The sequence below is a fragment of the Solanum lycopersicum genome, chromosome 12, assembly GCF_036512215.1.
Source record: "Solanum lycopersicum chromosome 12, SLM_r2.1".
NCBI classification, from domain to species: Eukaryota; Viridiplantae; Streptophyta; class Magnoliopsida; order Solanales; family Solanaceae; genus Solanum; species Solanum lycopersicum.
Window position 1 is genome coordinate 52,214,194 of NC_090811.1, and position 20,223 is coordinate 52,234,416.

Here is a 20,223-nt window from a genome sequence, read left to right on the forward strand (position 1 = left end):
AATTTATATTAATCCGTCTTATTTAATTTTTAGCCGAATAACCAATTAAACTCTATTTGGCTAACTTGTTAATTTTCATAGGCCATTATTGCAATTCATATGGCTATTTCCTAATTTGTAAAATCTATCAAAATTTTGAGCCCATTCTAGCCACGAAACGGTGCAAATTCCCATATCCAACGGCCCACCTCAATTCCATTAGCCAATCTATCCTTTTTCCAATTTCCAGTCAACATCCTCAATCCACTATTGATTCTTCTAAAACCATCTCTAACCCACCTCTATTATACTCTCCATTCTCTATATTTGGAGGGTAAAAGAGAATGTCCTCTCCAACTCCTCTCCATATTACTTTCTGTACTCCATTTATAGAGAGGGGAATAGTAGTTCTCTAAATTTGGAGAACTACTATTCACTCTTTATTTCACTTTTTGAATATTTTATTACTTCCTCCGTTTCAAAAAGAATGACATTTTTTCTTTTTTAGTCTGTTTCACAAAGAATGACCTTTTTCTTTTTTTGGTAACAACTTTTAACGTTGCTTGTTTAAGGCCACAAGATCAAAGGACAATTTTGTACATTTGACCTAACATTAATTTAGAATCACAAGATTCAGAAGTCTTCTTTATACTCATAAACTCCGTGTCAAGTCAACTAAGTCATTTTTTGTGAAGGAGGGAATATTTTTTCGCGTAATGCATAATTGTGCCCTTTAACTTGGATTCAAATCACATTTACGCCCATTTAACTTTGGGTGTGCACAAGTAGACACTTAAACTTATATAAAGTTGAACAAATAAATACATGTGTCCTACATGTCATCTTGCATATCATTTTTTGTCTTATGTGGTGTCCTACGTGTATTATGTCATGTAGGACTCATGTTTTTATTTAATTAGAAGTTGGATAGTTAGTGTCTGTTTGTACATTATGAAAGTTGGAGGTCAAAATTAAAATTTGAAGTCAAGCTTAGGGTTCAATATATGTATTATGCCATATTATTTCCATTACTTTTCAGTTAACATATTATTTTACATATAATTTCATCAATTAAATGTCTAATATTCATGATTCTTTTTAAATATAATATACTATTTAAAAAAAAATATATTATCTAATATATACTACTTTAATTTCAATTAATGTATTTTTAATAATTTTCACCTATAATAAAATATTGTTTTATTATTAATTTTCCTTATAAAGAATACATAAAACTAAAATTGTAAGATGAAAAAATTATTTTAAATACAAATAGCAATATAATACATAAGTAATAATTTAAATACAAGATAAATTCAATAATTAACATAATAATTAATTCGGGATGAAAAAAGAATCATGTCGAAAAGATGTAGAACGTGCATTCGGAGTTTTGCAATTATTACAAGACCGTCACGTTTTTGGAGAAAGAAAATGCTACATGATATAACAACTACATGTATTGTACTACACAACGTGATAATCGAGGACGTGATCTTAATGTACCAATTCAAGATGCCGTAGAGGCTCCAACTGCAACGACAGAAATGGTGGTAGATGAAAATCTTCGATTTGAACAATTTTTCTCTAGATATAATAAAATTAAGAACAAAAATGCTCATTTTGAACTCCATAATGCATTAATAGAGCATTTATGGGAGGAGCGTAATAATTTAAAATTTGAGTGTTTATGTAATCATATTTTACTTTATTTGAATTTTGTTCATTAATTTATATATCATATAATATTTTTCGTGCAATTTATGATATTTAGAAATTTAAAATATAATAGGGATAATGCACATGTGCCCCCTCAACCTATTCCCGAAATCTCAGAGACACTTATACTATACTAAGATCCTATTACCCCCTAAATTTATTTTATCAATAATTTTCTACCTCTCTTCGGCGTAGGTGACACTATCTTGTGGGCTTAATACTGATTGACTTTGTTTTCAAGCTAGTGTCACGTAGGCTAAAAAGGGGTAGAAAATTACTTATAAAATAAGTTCAGGGGTAATATGACCTTAATATAGTATAAGTGTGTCTCTAGAATTTTGGGCATAGGTTGACGGGGTACTTGTACATTTCCCCAATAAAATATAATTTATATTAAATAAAAGTTTGAAAAAATAATTTTTTATCGCATGAGAATTATATGAAGTAATTATTGGGAAAAATAATGATTTATATGAAATAAGAAAATAAGAATGAAATAGAAATAATAATATAATATTAAGAAGAGAAAAAATATTATTTTTAGAGAGTAAAATAGAGAATTAAATTAAAATTGGTTGTTAGAAAAAATCGAGAACTCTATATTTGAAAAGAGTAAAATAGAGTATAGGGCTGGAAATACCCAAATCCAATTTCAGTCGGCTCTAATTCACGATTCAGCCCAGATGCGAGCGACCCGACGAGTTCACAAAAAAGGAAGTACAATATGTTCTTTGTATCCTTCCCCAAACGTTCCTCTCAGACCGGTACAGTCGCAGCAGTAGCAAGCCACGCGATTCCATCCTTTGGCTCGAGATTGAGCCAAGTAGCTCCGCCAAGGACATGGAATCGATCCAGCCGTTTGTTCCCCCTTCCTCTTTCGGAATGGGGTGAAAACTTCAGAAAAGGTGTCTCCCTTAATTTATGAAAGAATTTATCTGTTTTGTCTTTGTTTTTTGGGGTTGGAGATAGCTTACATAAAACTGAGAGATAGAAAGGTTTTTTTTGGGGTTGGAGATAGCTTACATAAAACTGAGAGATAGAAAGGTTTTTTCTTTTACTGATAGGCAGAGAACAGAGAAGGGGTTGGTCTCTATTTTCTTTAGATTTTACAACATATAAATAACAAACAGAGAGTAACATACTTGGGAGGGGAAGCTCTGAGTTCCTGTCGTCTTTTCAAAAGCTCTCATCGAAGATCCTTCATTGGAATCCATTAATCGTTGTGGAATCGTTTCCAGCAGCTAGAGTTCAAGTTCGCTGCCGGATAAAGGTAACGTTTCCTCCATAATCTTCTCCTCATCCTCTTCTACTTGTGATGTGCCTCGCTACTCTATTGTTGTGTCACTGTTATTTGTGGATGAGAATTGGTGACTTCAAATTGTTATATATGTGTTCATAATAGATTTCCTTGATTCGATCTTAATGTGGAAGTTGGGTTTTGTCGTTTTGTGTTTAGTGTTGTCGCTTCTTTCTTCCTTTGTTTGAATCCATTTTCAGTTCTTCCTCTTCTTGTATGCTTGATTGAATGTCGTAGAATCTCGGTTCTTCTGTTTTCATTGTCTTTAACCCCGATTTTACATCTTGTTTTGCTACTGTTTATGTTGTCTTCTTTCCACCATAAGAATACAATTTCCAAGCTAATTAGTATGGAAGTTGTATGTTACACTATTGATTATTTGTTTGATTCAGCAACTTATTTTATCTATTTGTAAAAATCATGGAATCAATGTTACTTAACTTTGGAAACCTTGTGCTGTTAGGTGTGGCTGCCATATAGTTTCAATTCCAAATCTGTTGCGCCCTTTCTGTCTCTGTGTTAAAGATTGCTCTATTTTTGTTGTTATGGTTCTTTTGTTTAAGCTTGATTGTAGTTAATCTTTATCTGGGGAGTTTTCTGAAGCATGATAGTGTATATTGATCTTTTCTTTATTTGTCGCTTATGATCTCCCTTGTCTCCCCTTCCTTTACCATGCCACTTCTCGGTTTGAATATTAATCCATGCCTTGTTAATCTTCTATTCAGCCATGTTTGACTCTAGGTTTCAAATTATGTGCTCGAAATCAGTAGTATTAGTTAGTATATTTGTATTGAAAGGTCCTGCTCTTTGAAATAACTTTGATGGAATCTTGAGGTCATAGGAATTTACTCAATCTTAAGGTTTGCATAAGTTGTTTGTTAAGTAATCTAGATACTTGGTTTCTTTGGTTGGCCTAAATTTCTCTGTATGCCTTTTCATAATTTGTCAATTATCCAATTTGCTAACTGCTTAGATTTTAACTTTAATTAGTATAAATGTTTAGTTGCTAGTACTGTCAGCTTCTCTGTGAGTAATGATTTGCCAAGCAAATTGAAATTGTTTCACATCATGGTCTAAATCATGCATTAAGTTATCATGGTCTTTTTATAATGTTTGATACTCGAAGCAATAGTATATGGTTCCTTTTACTTGATGTGTTTTTGCGTGAAGGCAATGATTTGTTACTTATGTATTTTTGTTCATTTATGTCGCATGTAAACGTCATTGGAGTCCATTGGATTCTGATTTCCTTAGCATTTCGGGTTGTTTGAAACCCACATCCTTTACTCGAGTCGGCCTTCATCTTGGTTTGAGCTTTGGAAGCTGAAACAAAAGTATTAAAAAAAGGTTGATGTACAGGTTTTCAGAGCATATTTGTGGGATCGTATGCACTAGTATACACCTAGTGTATACGAAGTGAAGAAGTGGGCCAAAGAAGCCCCCAAATTCCATAAAATGTATTTTATAATTGTTGGACGTAAGCCCATTTATCTTAATATTACCTTGTTAGTTATTAGGACAGGTACAAATTGGCTAAAAGCCCCAAAAGCTAAAAATAGGCCTAAGTACTGACTTAGGCGGACAGATCCAGACTTGGGCCCAAACTTCTCTCTTTACTGATTTATTTGTTATTAGTTTTTATTTAATTTTAAGATTTCAAAACTTCCAACTCCCCAAAAGATAACCATTTTGAATTAAAAATTTAAAATTAAATAAATTGATTTTGTTACTTTCACTTAGTCAAGCATGTTTATCTTTTAAAACATTAGTCAAATAATTAATTGTCGGATAATCGCATGTTAGTGGATGTTCTAGGTGCTTTAAAACCCTTCCTAGAATATTAATATAAACCCTGAACCCCTTAAAGTTTTCAATGATTTATTGTTTGATCTTTTCAATGATTTTCTTGATTTTTCTTAAAAAGTTATTGGCGACTCTAAAACCAGTATTTTTTCAATTAAACCGTCGATTTCATTGCCAACAACCTCGCCCCTTATTTCTCCAATGAATTTAAATCGCTCCCTCTTTCAATAGTTTCCTTCCAAAAATTGACCTAATTTGCTAGCCCCTTCTCTTCACCGATTTGGGACACATTCAAGATCCTCTAAGGACACATACCAAAAATAATGTACTTGAATCAGTGGGATTGTTGTGTAAATCTTTTGGGAGATTTTTCCTCAATCTTCAAATGAAAAAAAATCTTCACCTTCTGGTGAAAGAGAAACGGATATTGTGAAAATTGAAAAACTATTGAAAGAGGGAATTGAATGACATGTTAAAATTTAGTTTCGAAATATTTTGAAAATTGTAGAGAGAATGTGTGTGCCTTAAATAGCAGCCTTGATATGAGTTAAATTAGGAACTCTACCATTAATTTTGATATACAAATAAAATATTGCTCTTACTTTACAATATTTTTCAAACGTAGTTATTTTCAATAAGTTGCAAATTTTGCGATAATTTTCAAGTTCTATTATCTTGTTTAAATTAAGAAATTCAATAATTAATCAATAATTATTTCAGTTAAGACTGAAATCAACAAATAATTTAATCATGGACGTATTTAAAATTCAATTGGTTAGACTTAAAATATAATTGACCCTCCAATTGGCTAAATTTGAAATTCTTTGATTATTTCTTTCATGGAAAAGGGGTAAAAATTACCCTTAAATTATTTGAAATAGCTTAAATATACCCGTTAACTATATTTCGGCTCAAAATTTCACTTTCCGTCAAACTATTGGGCCACCACTATACCATTTTAGGTCTACGGCAACACTAAATCTTGACAACGCTTATAAAGTGTTGCCTAAAATACTTTTGGGAACACTTTTAAAGTGTAGCCAATGATTTTGACTTTTAGCTACATTAATTTTAGCAACACTTCTAAAGTGTACTCTTTAATGGGATAAACTACACTTTATAAGTGTTGTTATAGTTGGCAACAACTATTTACATGAATGGTCACACTTTTAAAGTGTGTTATTTTTATAATTGAAAATACAACACATTAAAAATGTGGCCTTAGTGTTTTCATCAAAATTTTATATTCCCTCCAACATTTTAACATTAAAATTTCATCTCCCTCCCATTTTTATTTGGCAAAAAAAAAAACATTAAAGAAAAATTAAAAAGAATAAAACATTAAAGAAATAAAAAAAGGCCACATTTCCTAAAACTTCAGCTGAAGCTTCCATTTTCAGCTGAAGAACCCATCATCTCTGGTGGCTTCATCTTCATCATCGGTGGTCGTTCGGAGATCTCGATCTACTCGGAGTAAATTTTTTCAGTCCGCGTGTCTCGGATCTCGCGATTCTGAAAATGAAGCAGCACAGGTTTGTTTTGTATGTTTTTTGTTGCATTCTTCAGCTTTGATCGAAGCAGTTTGAGTTCTTCATCTTTTAGAAATTACTTGTTCTATTTTGTTGATCACCATTGCTTTATTTAAAATTGTTTGATGAATGATTCTTGACATTCATGTTGAAAAGTCGGTTAAGGTTTTCAACCTTGAGTTATTGAACCAGTAAGGCCACAAATATTCTTTATTTGTAAATCTACATTTTCAGGACATAAAGCTTCAATAACTTCCTACTTTCATTTGTACAGAAGTAGAGCCAGGACTCAACTGCCAGTTGCTGCAGCGCTCATCGCAGCAGTAGGTTAGTGATAACATTTTTGATTCATAAACTTGTACTTCAGCTAATTCAATCGTTTTGGCCATAAGTATAGATAGTAACTCTATTTGCTGGAAATCTGTCAAAATGCGGCTGGGTCGACGGACCTTGCGACGGGACGTCGTCGTCACAACGAGTCGTCATGGACCTCGCGACGGTCCGTCGTGGTCATGACGGGCCGTCGTGGTCATGACGAGCCGTCGTAGTCATCCGTCGTGGTCATGATGGGCCGTCGGACTCCGTCATCCCATACTTGCAAGTTTCTTCTGCTACTTCTCTGATATTCATGACGAACATGCAGGACGGACCGTCATGGCTACGACGGTCCGTCACACTTTCCGTTACAGCTGAAATTTCAAATTGATTAATTGTTAAATTTCTTAATTTTGTGTTCTTTCTTGATGGAACAGATTTGTTTACTAGAGGAATTGATATTCAAGCAGTTAACGTTGTTATCAATTTTGATTTTCCTAAGAACTCAGAAACGTATTTGCACAGGGTATGTATAACAGATCTTTGATCTTGCTTATTGACTTATATATTGTTTTTGCTATTTCGTCATCATTGGTAATTTATTGTTAGTGGCTTTGGTTTGAATTGAGCTAAGGTTTTGTTTCTCTTGACCACTATTCATCTTGCTTGTTTGGTATGGTTGAAGTGTAGTTTTGCTATGTCAGATTTAGTTTCCTTGTTTGATCGTGTGGAACATATTAACTACACAAGGAAACTAATGTAATTTTCTTTAATTTTTGCGGCTGCTGTAATCTACAATCTGGACTTGTCTCTCTATTTTCTTTCTTATTATATAGAATATCTATGTTATAACCAAAACTTTTGACATCCTAGTAGAAGATATGCTTCCATAACTACAAACAAATAAACAAATAATTATTAGGAGAATCTAATTGTTTGTGTCTCCTCATTAATTCCTTTTTTCTTTAGTGTTCGTGTTAGTTTGCGTGCATCATGGTTATTGTATAACACCAAATATTTTATATTGTTTCTTATGAAGTTTGAACCCTAATGTAATTATTTATTGTTGTTGAACTCATTTGAAATTCTAGACACCTAAGGGAAGATCATCTACTTTGAACATCAAAAGACAAGTAGGCATCTACTTTGAACATCAAAAGATGCAATCTAATTTTCTGTAACTGTTGGATTTCTTGCCTCTCTATATTGTTGCAATCTGAACTTCTTACCTCTTCTATATAACTGCCAATATCTTATTTGTGTAGGGAAATGGAGGTGATCAAATTTGAAGTGGATGATGAAGAGTTTTTGAACTATTGTAAAAGTTTAAATACATTTTTGATTTATTGTGTACACATTTAGAATATTGATGTATAAGAATGGGTATGTACACAACACATACTATCTTTTGGTTGTACATAAAATATTTCTCGAAGTTTATTTGAAATATATAGCTTCAATTTAATGATTAATTAGTTCATTTTGTGTTTTAGGTCACTTGTATGTATGTAAATATATTATAAATATTTGTGCTACATATAGGCTTATAAATGTTGAAGTTACACTTTGTAAGTGTTGCTCTAGGTAGATAAAAAGTTACACTTTGAAAGTGTTGCAATAGATGACCAATAAAAGGCAACACTTTTTAAGTGTGACCAATAAATCTGAAAAGGCAACGCTTGTAAGTGTAGTCTAACAAAAAATAGGTGTTGCTAATGCACGTCCCTTATACCTATTTGGCTACGCTTTATAAGTGTAGCCAAAGATGGCAACATTTAAAAAGTGTTGCCTAATGTCAAAGGTTACGCTTGTTTTGGGCAGCCCCTAAAAAGTGTTGTTGAATGTCCAAAAGTGTAGCCTTTTATCAAAGGCCACACTTTTTGCTAGTTTAGGCTACACTTACGTGTTGTTGTTGTAGGTCGAAAATGGTGTAGTGCACACATATCCTTCTGGTTAATGAAAGTATCCATGTGTGTGTTAAGTGCCACGTGGATGCCACATGGATGCCACATGTGCACGCCAAGCATACCCCACCTCCACATATATGACTTAAATATCTAATTTCAATCTTTCCCTCCATTTCAATTATTCGGTTTTTGATTTTTTTATTAGTGCTCACCGAATATCATACCAAACAACTTCAGTTTTGTTGAATATTCTGCGAATAATATACACCATGAAATCGAATCAGTTCATCCATGATCAGTGAAAAATGAAACCATCTAAAGCCCGATCATTAATGCAACGCTATCATGGCCAAACAAAAACTTATTGATGTTATATGAAACTACTCCCAAAATCTATGACTATTAGCTAAACATTTGAACATTTCCCAATATTGAATGAAAGCCTTAACTCTAAATTTCATTTTTTCTATTAGATCTTCATAATGTGCGCTTCTTCAATTCCATTTGTGTATTTTCTTTTTAGGTGGGTGAGCGATCAAATCTCCTAACAATCTACGCTTGATCGTTGAGTTTTGTTGCTTTGAAGACAGGCAGGTGAGTTTGCCCCTAACTATTTATGCTTTGCATGAATTTGAAATGAATTGATTTTTTACTAATTTAGAATTATAGTACAAAACTGGGTTTAATGAGAAAAAATATGAAAGAGGAAACCGATAATCTTTTTAGTAGTTTATAGATTGTATAAATACTTGTTTAAGGAATCAGGAGCTCAGAAACGGAAGGAGGAATGTTGGAGTGCGATACCAAAAGTATTGTTTCTAAGGGAAAGGATGAAATGAGGGGGAAAACAGTGAAGTTAGGGATTTAATTCGTCTATGTGGCAGTGGGGTGTGTTTGGCGTGCACATGTGACGTCCATGTGACATTTAACACACACATGGATATTTTCGTTAACTGGAAGGATAGGTGTGGCCCAATAGTTTGACGAAAAGAGTATATTTTAGTCAAAATATAATTTAAGGGTACATTTAAGCTATTTTGAGATAGTTGAAGAATAGGTTTTCCCCTTTTTCATTTCTTAAATAACTCGCCACTTTACAAAAAAAAAATCACGTCCGTCCCTTTGATCTCTCTCAACAGAGAGTAATCCAATCCCTAGGTGTGATGCCTACCCCAATCACCATCATATTCTCTTTCTTCTATTTTGGCTTTCAAAGTTGTCAAAAGCTTCATTAGCGTAGTCTTGAAATGGAGAAATTTGAAGTTGGTGGTATATGAGCTTTGTCCATCCAATTTTACTATTAACAACCTTGTCGTTCATTTCTACAAGAATTTAAATTCCTCCCTCTTTCAACAAGTTTCCCCCAAAAGACTTACATAATTTGCATGTGCCTTCTCTTCGTATAATTGGAACACATCCCATGGATACCAAGAATATTATATTTGAATCAATGGGATTGTTAGAATATATCTTTCAAGAGATATTTTTCCATTTTTTGAAAGAAAAAAAAATTGTCACCTTCTGATGAGTGAGAAGTGGGAGTGATGAAAATTGAAGAACTATTGAAAGAGGGAATTGAATGAGAGTGAAAATTTTTTGTTTTAAAATATCTTGAAATTCGAGTATGTGCCTTAAATAGTGACCTTAATATGAGTTAATCTTTCTTCACAATATGTTTAAAACTATAAATATTTTAAGTAAGTAAGTTATAAATTTTTCCTAGTTACATAATTTTCAAATTATTTTATCTTGTTCAAATTAAGAAGCTCAATAATTAATCAATAATAACTTATCTTATTTAAGTTATGGTCAAAATCAACAATTAATTTAATTATGGATATATTCGAAATTCAATTGGTAATTATAATATAATTAACCCTTCAGTCGGTTAAATTTGAAAATCGTTGATTATTTCTTCAAGGGAAAAGAGTCAAAAATCCCTTAAACTATGTGAAATGAATAAAAATGTCCTCCATTTATAGTTTGGCTAGCTAAAAAATGTCATTGTCGGTAATACTTTGGTTCAAAAATGTCCTTAGAGTAAATATTTTGATTCAGAAATGCTCCTATAATTACTAAATGGGTTAAAAATGTCTTTTTTAAAATAAATATTAGAAATAGTTTTTTGAATTAAAGTAGGATAAACATTTGTTTATTTTCTAAAAAATTATTAGAAAAAGAATATGTTAAAAATAAATAAATAATATATTTATTTTAAAAATGAACATTTTTGATTCATTAAATAACAATAAGGATATGGTTTGGACCAAACTATACAAAGATGTAGTTTCAGGACATTTTTCCCTTTCTTAAATTACTTTTTATTTAGAAAAAACTATGTCCATCCCCTTTATAGAGTTGTTAAAATGGGATGACCTAACCCAATTCAATCATTAACTGGATAGAGAGTTAAATGGATTGACACAGTATAAAATCTAAATTAAATTTTATCTCTACTTTTATCTATTTTACAAAATCCCTTAAAAAATTAGTCATCCGGATACATAATTGATTGTCAGGATACATTAATTATGATACATGATATATATGGTTATTACCCTTAAAAAGGGGAAACATAATAAAAAATCAAATTAAAATCCCATAATTTATGATATTCAGTTCCTTTTTACTTACCAATCAGAGAAATGTATATCCTAAAATAACAAATCAATTCAAAATTCAAAATCCATGTTCATCTTTGTCTCTATTTCAACGAAGAAATTCTCGGGTAAGATTCAAACTTTTTTATTGAAAATTTGGTAAGATACATAATGAATATTTTGATTTTTGACTGACACTCTCAAAGAAAGAAAAAATCGAACACCATAGCTTTTGCGTTCTTCGAATTCTACACAAATCTCACTATCGATGATCAGGTATTATGTATAATGGAGGGGGGGGGAGGACTATGTTGAGGGTAGATGAGGACGAGGTCTTGAGAAGAGCCCGTTGAATTACTTTTTGAAGATGGCTACTGTTGATGTCTCAAGTCACTACAGGATTGTTGAAGGTTCAACTTGTTTCTCATGTTATAGTTATAGCATAGTCCAACCAACATTATATCCATCGCTGAGGTACAAAAGAATTTGAGGCCTAAATTTGTAAATCATAATTCTAACTCTGGCACCACTTATATTATAATATACCAATGATATATATCTATTTTGGAAATGGTGATCATTTTTTAGTTATATGTTTCTGCTCTAATTCTTGTTTGTTGTGCAATTGTATGAAGTCTAGTTAGCTAATTAGCAGCGTGAAGATCAGATGGCTTCTATATTATTTGTACAGACATGACTTATTCATTCTTTTTCAACTTTCTTGGTATCTTTATTTTTGTGTTGGCAGTTGCTTTCATTATGTAGTGGCAGATCTCAAATATGAAGGCAATTGAAAGTTGTTATTTTATAATTAACTTGGGCAAAAATAGTTATTTTTATTTTCCATAACTTTAATTTTCGAATTAAATATCTGATAATAATAAGTATGCAACACATATTCTTGTGATTTGATCATTATGTTACATTCATGAATTTGTATATTGGATAGGTCATGATAACTCTTCAACCAAAAAATGGATAGTATTTTCCTCTTAGAAAGAATATAAACGTTTACAAATTACACATACTTTAGTGAATATTTACAAAACAAATACATAATAGGCACGATTCAAGATTCATAAGTTTCATCCGAGCAAAAACATTCATGATCACTATTTTCATAAACATGACGATAAAAGAGAAGTGAAAAAATAAGCATATAAAAAAAAGTAAAAGAGGTCAAGATGTATAGTTATAATGGAGTAACGGACTTGGGCTAATATGAAAATTTAGTGGGCTAAGGACCCGAAAATGTAAACTATATATAAAAAATATAGTCTTAATTTTATATTGATATTTTAAAAGTATTTATTGACAAAGTAAAACATTACTTTAATACATATATATATATATATATATATATACATATATATATACATATATATATATATATATACATATATATACATATATATACATATATATATATATATATATATATATATATATATATATATATAATTAATATTTTTTAAAATTCATTGCCCGCGGATTGATCTGTGAGACTTGCAGGTTAGACCTACGAGTAGCGGGTCACATGAGGTTGGGCTAAACAACCCGATTCCTAAATGAGCTGAATAAAATTGAAGGGAAATTTTTCAAAATGACAATATTTTAGCATTTAAGAGGGTTCATTAGCAACACTTTCAATATTTAGTAAAAATGTCAAATTTTAGTTTGTTATGTATGTTATTTATGTTTTTATTATTTATTTTTATTTAAAAAATATAATTATTTAATAACAAAAAGAGAGAAAATCAAGTGAGAGAATATTTCAAAAAAAGGTAAGGATCCTTAATTTTCTCATCAGTTACATTTTCAAATAAAATTTAAATTTTTTTTCTCCAGGATTTTTACTTTTTTAAAAATTATATTCATTCCACAATATATTCTATTTATATTTATTATCGTTTAGTTCGTATTCATTCCAATAGGTATGCCGAATTTATCTATATAGTTATTTAAGAAATATATTTGTATTTTCATATATTTTTTTCCCTATATAGTTATTTTTTTCTTCAAAAATCTTGTATGTATTCATTTCAATATATATTTTATTTGTATTTCTATTTATTCTAGTTTTTATTTAGAATTTTGTATAATAATATATAAAATATAAAAAAATTAGTATGACGAAAATGTGAATGAAATATAAAATTGAAAAGAAATAATTGAATATTTGGTGTACTCATTCTTAAATAAAGTACATAACTAGTTGACATACCTTTAGAATAAGTACAAATCAGAAAAAAATGTCAAATTCAGAAACAATGCAACATAATTTTTGGAATGAATACAACTATTATTTGTAAAAATACATACTGACTAAAACAGTATCAAAATTCAATATATACTTCCAAATTTATGAATGCAAAAAATAAAAAATTATGAAATACAAAAATAAATATTAATTGTGGTACATTGACATAACTATCACAAAAAAACAGAATACAAAATGAATTAAATATATGAAATACGATTCCAAATCTATGGATACAAAATACAATAAAACAATGAAATACAAAAATACATACTGACTAAAACAGAATTCAATATACACTTCCAAATCTATGAATATAAAAAAATCAAAACTATGAAATATACACAAATGTGTTACATTGACATATAACACACACACAAAAAAAACAGATCACAAAATACAATAAATATATGAAATACAAAAATAAATACTAACTATAACATAATAAAAATTTCATATACACTTCCAAACGCATTGCAACATGATTTTTTTTAATCTTAAAAATTACTAAACAAATTAAACTAAACATGCAAGACACAAAACATGCAAAAAAAAAAAAACCTCTTCCCCAACAAATTTGTATTCTTCAACTCATGGTTATGAATTTGTGTGGGATTTTGCACATCGACGGATCCAGACATTTTTTCCCGTCGTATATCCTCCTTAGATTTAGAAGCGGAACCTACATTGTTGTTTAATTCTTGAGTGAAAAAAACTAAATGATGGGAAATCGGAGGAACTTTGATTATTTTGTCCAATACCTCTAGTAATTCTCTTGAAAACGTCCATTGAAGAGAGAATTATGTAGTCTCAAACCTTAAAAAATGTTTTAAAAACAATAACAAAATTAAAAAAATTAAAAAAACACTAAAATTAGTATGTAAATAAATAAGGAATCTGAAAAACATAATACCCAAATCAATGTTAATCTTCAAATTAAATCTTGCAACGAAATTAAATGAGAATAATAGAAAATATGAATATATTGAATCGAAAATCTGTGGAATTGATTTGGAAGAATGTTAGAGAGAGAAAATGAAAATAAGAATAAGAAAAGAGAGAAAAATCTGGGGATTTGATTAGGAAGAAAGTAAGAAAGTGAAATTGATAAGCTTAAGAAAAGAGAGAGAAAAATTAAAAGGACATTATTATCTATCCAATTATATAAATATATGAAAATGGTAATCTATGAGAGAGAGAAAAAGGGTGTAAATAATGAGAGAGAAAATATTAATAATATCAGAATAATAATTTATTTTTAAAATAATGACATTTTTGACATGTTTACTAATATTATTAAAGTATAGATATTATCACTAAATAAATTGATTTTTTTTACTAGTTAGCTAACTTTCCCTAAATTGAATCCAGTCTGATTGAATTTGAATTCATGAGCTGGATTGGGCCGATCTAGTGGGCCAAACCCATTTTGACATTTCTATGTTTATCTCTCAACCCTAGCCCTAGGAGGACCTCAAATTCCCTTTCCCTTCTTGTTGGCTCCAAAGAATATAGAGATTCACTGTGGGGGATAAAATAGGTTTTGATAAAATTCAAAAAAAGAATATAATTTAGGAGTCAAAAGATGAAAGATTTCAGTTTGTCTTGAATTCGGAGTTGTTCAAAGCTCCCTGGCCTATTGTTCCCGATTGCTGCTCAATAAGAGGTATGATTTTGTTTCTTGTCTTATTTTCGTTCAGTTTTAGCAATGTGAATTTGTTCACGTCTCAATTGTTCTTAGTATTCAAAATTTGTGTATGTAAAGGTTTGTTCTTAATCCATTAGTGTACTTTACTTTCTCCACATGATATTAAGGACTCTTCCTTTGCATATTGTTGTTTGAGTTTGTGTTTGATAATATGCATATTATTGTATCTGTTTTTCCTATTGCCTTGTTGATGCCTACAATCGCGGTGAAGTGTTGATTATTTTCTATGAAGGAGAAGACATGTTAGATCTCAGATGGCTTCCTTGGGATATTTAGAAAGCATTTTAATATGTCCATGCTAGTTGTTTGCCATGTATATTTAGTTATTATCTCCTTTTAAAAAAGAATGCCCTAGTTTGACTGGGAAAGGAGTTTAAGAAAAGAAAGAAGATTTTTTAATCTTGTAGTTCTAAATTAAAGTTATGTCAAATGTAACAAAAATGCACTTTAATCTTGTGGTCTTAAACATGTCTCGTGGAAAGTTAAAGTTTAAGTGTTGTCAAAAAAGGAAAGAGATCATTTTTTTAAAAAAACTAAAAAGGAAATAGGGACATTCTTTTTTAAACGGAGGGAGTATTTTATTTCATTATCTATCTCATGCTTTAAGGCTTCGGTAGATTACATATAACAGTAAGTTGATTGTGATGAATCCAAGAGAAGTTGTTTTAATGATGATAAATCATGATCCTCACTAACCAGGTTCGTCTACTTATAAAGAAGGAAAGTTCATGACTCTTATGACCACATTCATTAATCTATATATGAAAGCAGAAGTACAAAATAAAAGAGGCGCAAATTTATTTATTGAAAGAAGGAGAATAAAAAGGTGCAAATTTATTTATGAAAAGAAGGAGAATAAAAGAGACGACACAGATTTATTTATGGAAATAAATAAAAATACAAAACCTTTTATTCATAGGTAGAGACAGATTTATTTATTAAAATAAATAAGAAGACAAAACATTTTCTTAAAAGGTTATTAACCTTGTGCGTATATCTCAAGAGATTAAAAAAATATTTCCATATCAAAGCAGTATATAGAAAATAAGTTTGTTATCAACCTTGCAGAGAGGTGGCAAAATATCTATATAAACAAAGATATCAAGCCAAAGAACTCAGTCTTTGCAATCGAAGAAAAAGTGATGCTAGAAGAAGAGAGAGGCAACAAAGATCGTTTGTGAGTTTTGTGTGTTTTTGTTAGCTTGTAAGTTTGTGAGTTTCTTTGTAAGTTTGTGAGCTTGTGTGATTGTAAACAAGAAGTGGTTTTGGATTCTTGTGGAGAGAGAGAGAATTTGTGAGTGAGTTAGCAAGAAGTGAGTTTGCCTTGTGGAGAGAGAGAGAGAGTATTTGTGAGTAAGTTTGCAAGAAGTGGGTTTGGCTTCTTGTGAATTTGAAGAGTTCGATTAGAGTTAATCGAAAATTGTAATTGAACAAGAAAAGTTAATAAAACAGAGTTGAGTTTTTCCTTTCTTGAGATAGGAAAGTTTTAGTTAAAGTATATTGTTTTATTTGAGTCTTTTCTTAGGCAAATAATCAAGAACCTGGTTCTTAATCTAGGAGTAAAATTTCTTCAATTGGTATCAGAGCAGGATCTTTTTGTTAAAAGATTAACATCTTGAAAAGAAAATGGCAGCGCCACCTACCCCCCAAGAAGGAGCTTCTCAAATACGACCACCACTTTTCAGTGGAAAATATTATGGATGGTGGAAGAATCGCATGATGGATAATCTGATAGGAGAAAATCCCGATCTCTGGATCGTAGTCTTAGATGGTCCTACCGTTCCAATGAAAAAGGGGTTTGATGGAGAAACAATGATACCTAAGGATAGAAAGGAATGGAATGTTGCTGATAAACTTGTCATACAAAATAATGCCAAAGCTAAGAAAATCTTGATCTTTGGTATAGGACCTGACGAGTACATTAGAATTTCCTTCTGTCAAGATGCTAGAGCAATCTGGGAAACTCTGCAAACTGCACATGAAGGAACTACTCAGGTCAAGAAATCGAAAATTGACAACTTAAACAGACAATATTAACTATTCAAAATGATGGATGGAGAAGCTATTCAAGATATGCACACCAGGTTTACAACAATTATCAATGAGATCTACTCTCTTGGTGAAGTAATTCCCAACGGAAAAGCTGTAAGAAAAATCTGAGTGTCTTACCTGAGTTATGGGAAAGTAAAGTTGAAGCAATTACTGAAGCACGCAATCTTGACAAATTAGCAATGGATGAACTTATAGGAAATCTAATAACATATGAATCGAAGAAGAATCAAAAGAAAGAGATAAGCAGTAAAAGAAAAGAAAAAAAAATCAAACCACTGCATCTGAAGATTTTGAAGATGAAAATATTGCTCCTGTGACCATGAAGTGCACTAAATTGCTAAAAAGGGGACAAATATATCAACAGAGAAGTCCCCAAAGGAAAATTGATAACTTTAGGGAACCACTATGTAACAAGTGTGAAAGTCCTGATCACTTCATCAAATTTTGTCCACTTTGGGCCTTGGAATATAACAAAAACAATCTAGATAAAACAAAAGAGGGAAAGGGTGATAGATATGTTCCAAATAATAGAAGAATGACCAACCAAGAGGCAAATCTATCCATGAAGAAAGCACTAGCTGTAATGGGAGGCATGTCTAAAGATGAATCTGTGGATGAGAAAGAGAATCAATCTCTTCTTGCAGTAGAGCAAGAAGGTAAATATGACTTTCTTGCACTAATCGCCACGACTGAAACCCAAAATACGGACAACAACTGCCAAGCACAAAATGCTCTCTACGACTAATAGCAGGATCAGACTCTGATGATGAAGAAGAAGATAAACAAGACCATGTTAGCGTCTCTTACACTAAAGAAAATCTTGAACTATACACAAAAAAGGAACTAGAATCGTTGTTTCACACTCATATAAATGCATATCAATCAACTAGTTGTGAAAAGGAACTACTCATGGAAGACTATGCATCTCTAAGAAAAGAAAACATGAGTCTAGAACAACAAAATTGTTCTCCGCAAAAGAAACTAGAAAATTTAGAAAAAGAACTGAAGGTTGTCACTCTAAAGAATGAAGATCTGCAAAGAAAACTTGACCTGGCTAAGGTGGAAGTAGAGAACAGTATGATATGGACCAGGCCCTCCATAATTCTCGATAGTCTCCATAAAAATCAATCTGGCACAAGATATGGAATATGATTCTTTGAAATAACAAATCCTAACATAGATTGTCTCTGCTTTCACTGTGGTCTGACAGGACACAAAAGTTCTACTTGTGATAGAAAACAAACTGTATATAAGAAAAAATTTATGTTTTTAGAAAAGATGCAAAGGGAAATTGGCCTTAAAAGTACTCCCACACTTAAATCTCTTCTTAGATGGGCTAAGAGGAATCTTATTCACCCTTTTTATAATAAACAAGCATTCAAGTGGATCTGGGTACCTAAAACTAACTCTATCTAAATAAAATGGTAGGTCGCAGTGAGAGAAAAATCAAAACACTGGTATTTGGATAGCGTATACACATTATCAGAAATCGACATAATTTTCTCTCATTAAAAGGAGTTAAGGGCAGAACTGTGATAGGTACTAGATGGGTCTTCAGAAACAAACTCAACGAACCAATCTTCACATCAGAACCGGCAACCACTCAGGGGGAAACCAACATTGTAATCACTCCTCAAAACCACCTCCATTCCAAACCCTAACTAAGAATGAGATTAAGTATCTTATTATGGGAAAAGAGGAATATTTCAAATCTTTAAAAGGCTTAAGGGGTAGAACCATTCACCCAAAAATTAGGGAACTTTCAGCTATTAAAAAATTAGTGGATTTGCTTACAGTTCAAGGGTGGGTTGATGTATTCTTGCACACTGAGAAATCTGTTTATGATCGTGACGTAATGGAATTTTATACTAATATGAAGATTTTGGACAACTCGATAGTTTCTTCTTCTGTTCAAGGCATAGGTATAGTTTTTGATAAACAAAAATTGAGGGAAATACTTAATGTACCATGTGTGGGGCTGGCTAAATATACTTGGACAAAAGAAAATAATTGTGCTCTTACTACTAAGTTCGCTCAAGGAAGGGTCAAGTCTCGATCAAGAAAGGTGTTGAAAGGAGAGATGTCACCATTTCATAAATTGGTGTTTTTTTGCATAAGGGTATTCTTCCTAGGGGAGAACGAAGGCATGAGGCTACGTTTCGTGATATGGGTATTGCAAATGCTCTGGATAATATGGATCCCATTAACTGGCCTTCTCTTATCATTGCTCACATGGCAAGAATTATCGATCCTAAACGGCATTATTAGTTGGATTTTGGTAACCTGTTGTCTAAAGTATTTAGGAGTTTTCGAATGCAATTGATGGATGGGAAGCCTTTGAATAGAAATGATATGTTCATTAAATCCACTCTTATTGAGTGTTGTCTGTTGGATGAGGAAGATCAAGTATGCAGTGCTCCTCCTAGTATTGCTGGGCCTGTTGCTTCTCTTGTAAATGATCTAAATTTGGTCAACGCTCAGAACGAGAAATTCAAAAAAAATGAAGTTATTTCACTTCAGACTTAGTTGGCCGTATCTCAGAGGGAAGTTTCATGTCTTAAGGATCAAATCATCAAGCAGCAAAGTGACAACAACATTCGTATAGATCAGTTGCTGCAACTTCTTACCTTTTGTCTAATCCTCCTGTTTAAAAAGCCTTGTTCCATTACTATTCTTTTGTTCAGACATCAACTGTTTTGGCTTATTGTTTTAGTTAGTACTTTGGTGTACTGATGCTTTATTTATACAAACTATGACTAATGGTTCACTTGTTCTTTTTGAGATGTCAAAAGGGGGAAGAGGTATATCCATATTTCCTGGTATTTATAATCCATGTTTGTCATCATCAAAAACAGGGAATTTGATGAATCCAATAGAAGTTTTAATGATGACAAATCATGATCCTCATGAACCAGGTTCGTCTACTTATAAAGAAGGAAAGTTCATGACTCTTATGAACCAGGTTCATTAATCTATATATGAAAGCAGAAGTACAGAATAAAAGAGGCGCATATTTATTTATGGAAAGAAGGAGAATAAAAGAGGCGCAAA

General features: G+C 31.4%; 1 protein-coding gene and 1 long non-coding RNA gene across 2 annotated transcripts; both read left to right on the plus strand.

Annotated features, from left to right (window-relative positions):
- The first annotated feature begins 2,333 nt into the window (after window positions 1-2,333).
- Window positions 2,334-8,117, plus strand: LOC101263584 (uncharacterized). Its single transcript, XR_738851.4, has 4 exons — window positions 2,334-2,971; window positions 6,605-6,657; window positions 7,083-7,171; window positions 7,911-8,117. It is a non-coding gene; the product is annotated as an uncharacterized lncRNA (long non-coding RNA).
- Window positions 8,118-16,746: 8,629 nt separating this feature from the next.
- LOC138340421 (uncharacterized) lies at window positions 16,747-17,157 on the plus strand. Its single transcript, XM_069292145.1, has one exon. The coding sequence runs from the start codon at window positions 16,747-16,749 to the stop codon at window positions 17,155-17,157; it is 411 nt and encodes a 136-aa protein (XP_069148246.1).
- The last annotated feature ends 3,066 nt before the right edge of the window (window positions 17,158-20,223 follow it).